At 46.7% G+C, this 1,500-nt stretch overlaps 1 protein-coding gene across 1 annotated transcript in view; it reads left to right on the forward strand.

Annotated features, from left to right (window-relative positions):
* The window catches only part of LOC107105046 (transcription factor 4-like), a 13,897-nt gene that overhangs the window by 5,451 nt on the left and 6,946 nt on the right, over positions 1-1,500 (forward strand). Inside the window, exons 2-3 of the mRNA XM_015405164.1 lie at positions 1,008-1,159; positions 1,240-1,387. Coding sequence (XP_015260650.1) covers positions 1,008-1,159; positions 1,240-1,387 — 300 coding nt within the window. The remainder of the gene's footprint in view (positions 1-1,007; positions 1,160-1,239; positions 1,388-1,500) is intronic.

Here is a 1,500-nt window from a genome sequence, read left to right on the forward strand (position 1 = left end):
CCTTTGTTAAAGTCAGCAAGGCAGCTGACCGGGTTAAGCTAGCGGCTATTAGCTAGTCAGCTAAACCAAAAATGGCTAATTAATCTTTGCTTATAGGAGCCTACATTTTATCAAACCGTTCAACACTAAACTAAAGAAGTCATAGTTTAATATTTTACCGTCAACTGACCAGACTAATGGTTACTGAGTTTACATTTTGTAATACTAGTTTGAGTTGAGCTATCCATTAGCATGCTATCTAGCTACCAATTAGCCCAGTAGGAAGGTTATCTCTGACCTCTAACCTGCTGGAAGTTAGAAAAAACAACAAAAGCCAATATAATTATTTATGACTGTTGTGTTTATTAGGCTAACAGAGTAATTAGCACTTCCACCAGCTTTAGCTTAGTTGGCTAAGTTAGCTACCTAAAATCTGTGCTAGGTAGGCTAGCACCTGCTTCTTTGCCTTGTAGTATTTAGGGTTGAGGCAAAGCGAGTGCAGGTGACCAGAGATGCTATAGATAACTGTAAAATAAGCTAATTTCACCACTAGCTTCTCTTCTGGTTCTGATGAATGTCAGCGTTCAGGTTAATCGGGTTTATAACGTTTATTGTTGTTCTGGGTAGAAATCCTAAAGTCAGAATAGAGTCAATATGTGAACGTAGACGTTTGTCATCAACCATAAATCCTTATTTTAGCATCATTTAGGAGAATCACCTGGTAAACATGTGAAATTACAGCTGATTAAATGTTCAGGTGGCTTCATTTCTAGAAGAGTGGCGGCCTAGTGGTCAGGGTACAGAGGTTCTGAGCCCCACTGCCACTGACTGCCTCTCTGGGTCCCTGAGCCAGACCCTTAACCCCACACTGCTCCCCAAGGGGAGGGGTTAAATGCAGAAAGAGAATTTCTCCAATGTGAGATGAATAAAGTTCAGTTATTATTAGTGAAAGTTATTGTGGTCGTTCAGCTGGATGACGTCACCTACAGGTTTTATAAACCGCCATGTCTTCCTCTCTGTGCCTCCAGCAGATGGTCACCACAGCGGAGACCCCTGGAGCAGCAGCGGCAGCACTATGAGCCAGCAGGGTTACCACAGCAGCATGCTGGGGGGCGGGAACTCAGCACACGGCCCCGCCCAAGGCTCCTCCTACTGTGGGATCCATCCTCATGACAGACTGGTGAGCTGGGGGGGTCACTACTGTGGTTCAGGTGAAAAGAACCAGGCTCTGCAGCGAGGCTAACCTTTTCCTTTCTGCAGAGCTACCCTTCACACTCATCAGCAGACCTCAGTTCCAGCCTCCCCCCCATGTCCAGCTTCCATAGAGGGGGGGGCGGCGGAGGCGGAGCCAATCACTACAGCACTGCCTCCTGTACCGCCGCGACCAACGGCACAGACAGCGTCATGGGTAAGAAATGGGTGGGATCGTCCCCGGCAACCTGCCTAGCAACAGATGTGGATTTGTAGAGATATAAGCAAGTGATGGAGCTCCACCCATCACCTCTGACCACATTAAAAGTT

The sequence above is a fragment of the Cyprinodon variegatus genome, unplaced genomic scaffold, assembly GCF_000732505.1.
Source record: "Cyprinodon variegatus isolate N-32 unplaced genomic scaffold, C_variegatus-1.0 Scaffold2026, whole genome shotgun sequence".
NCBI classification, from domain to species: Eukaryota; Metazoa; Chordata; class Actinopteri; order Cyprinodontiformes; family Cyprinodontidae; genus Cyprinodon; species Cyprinodon variegatus.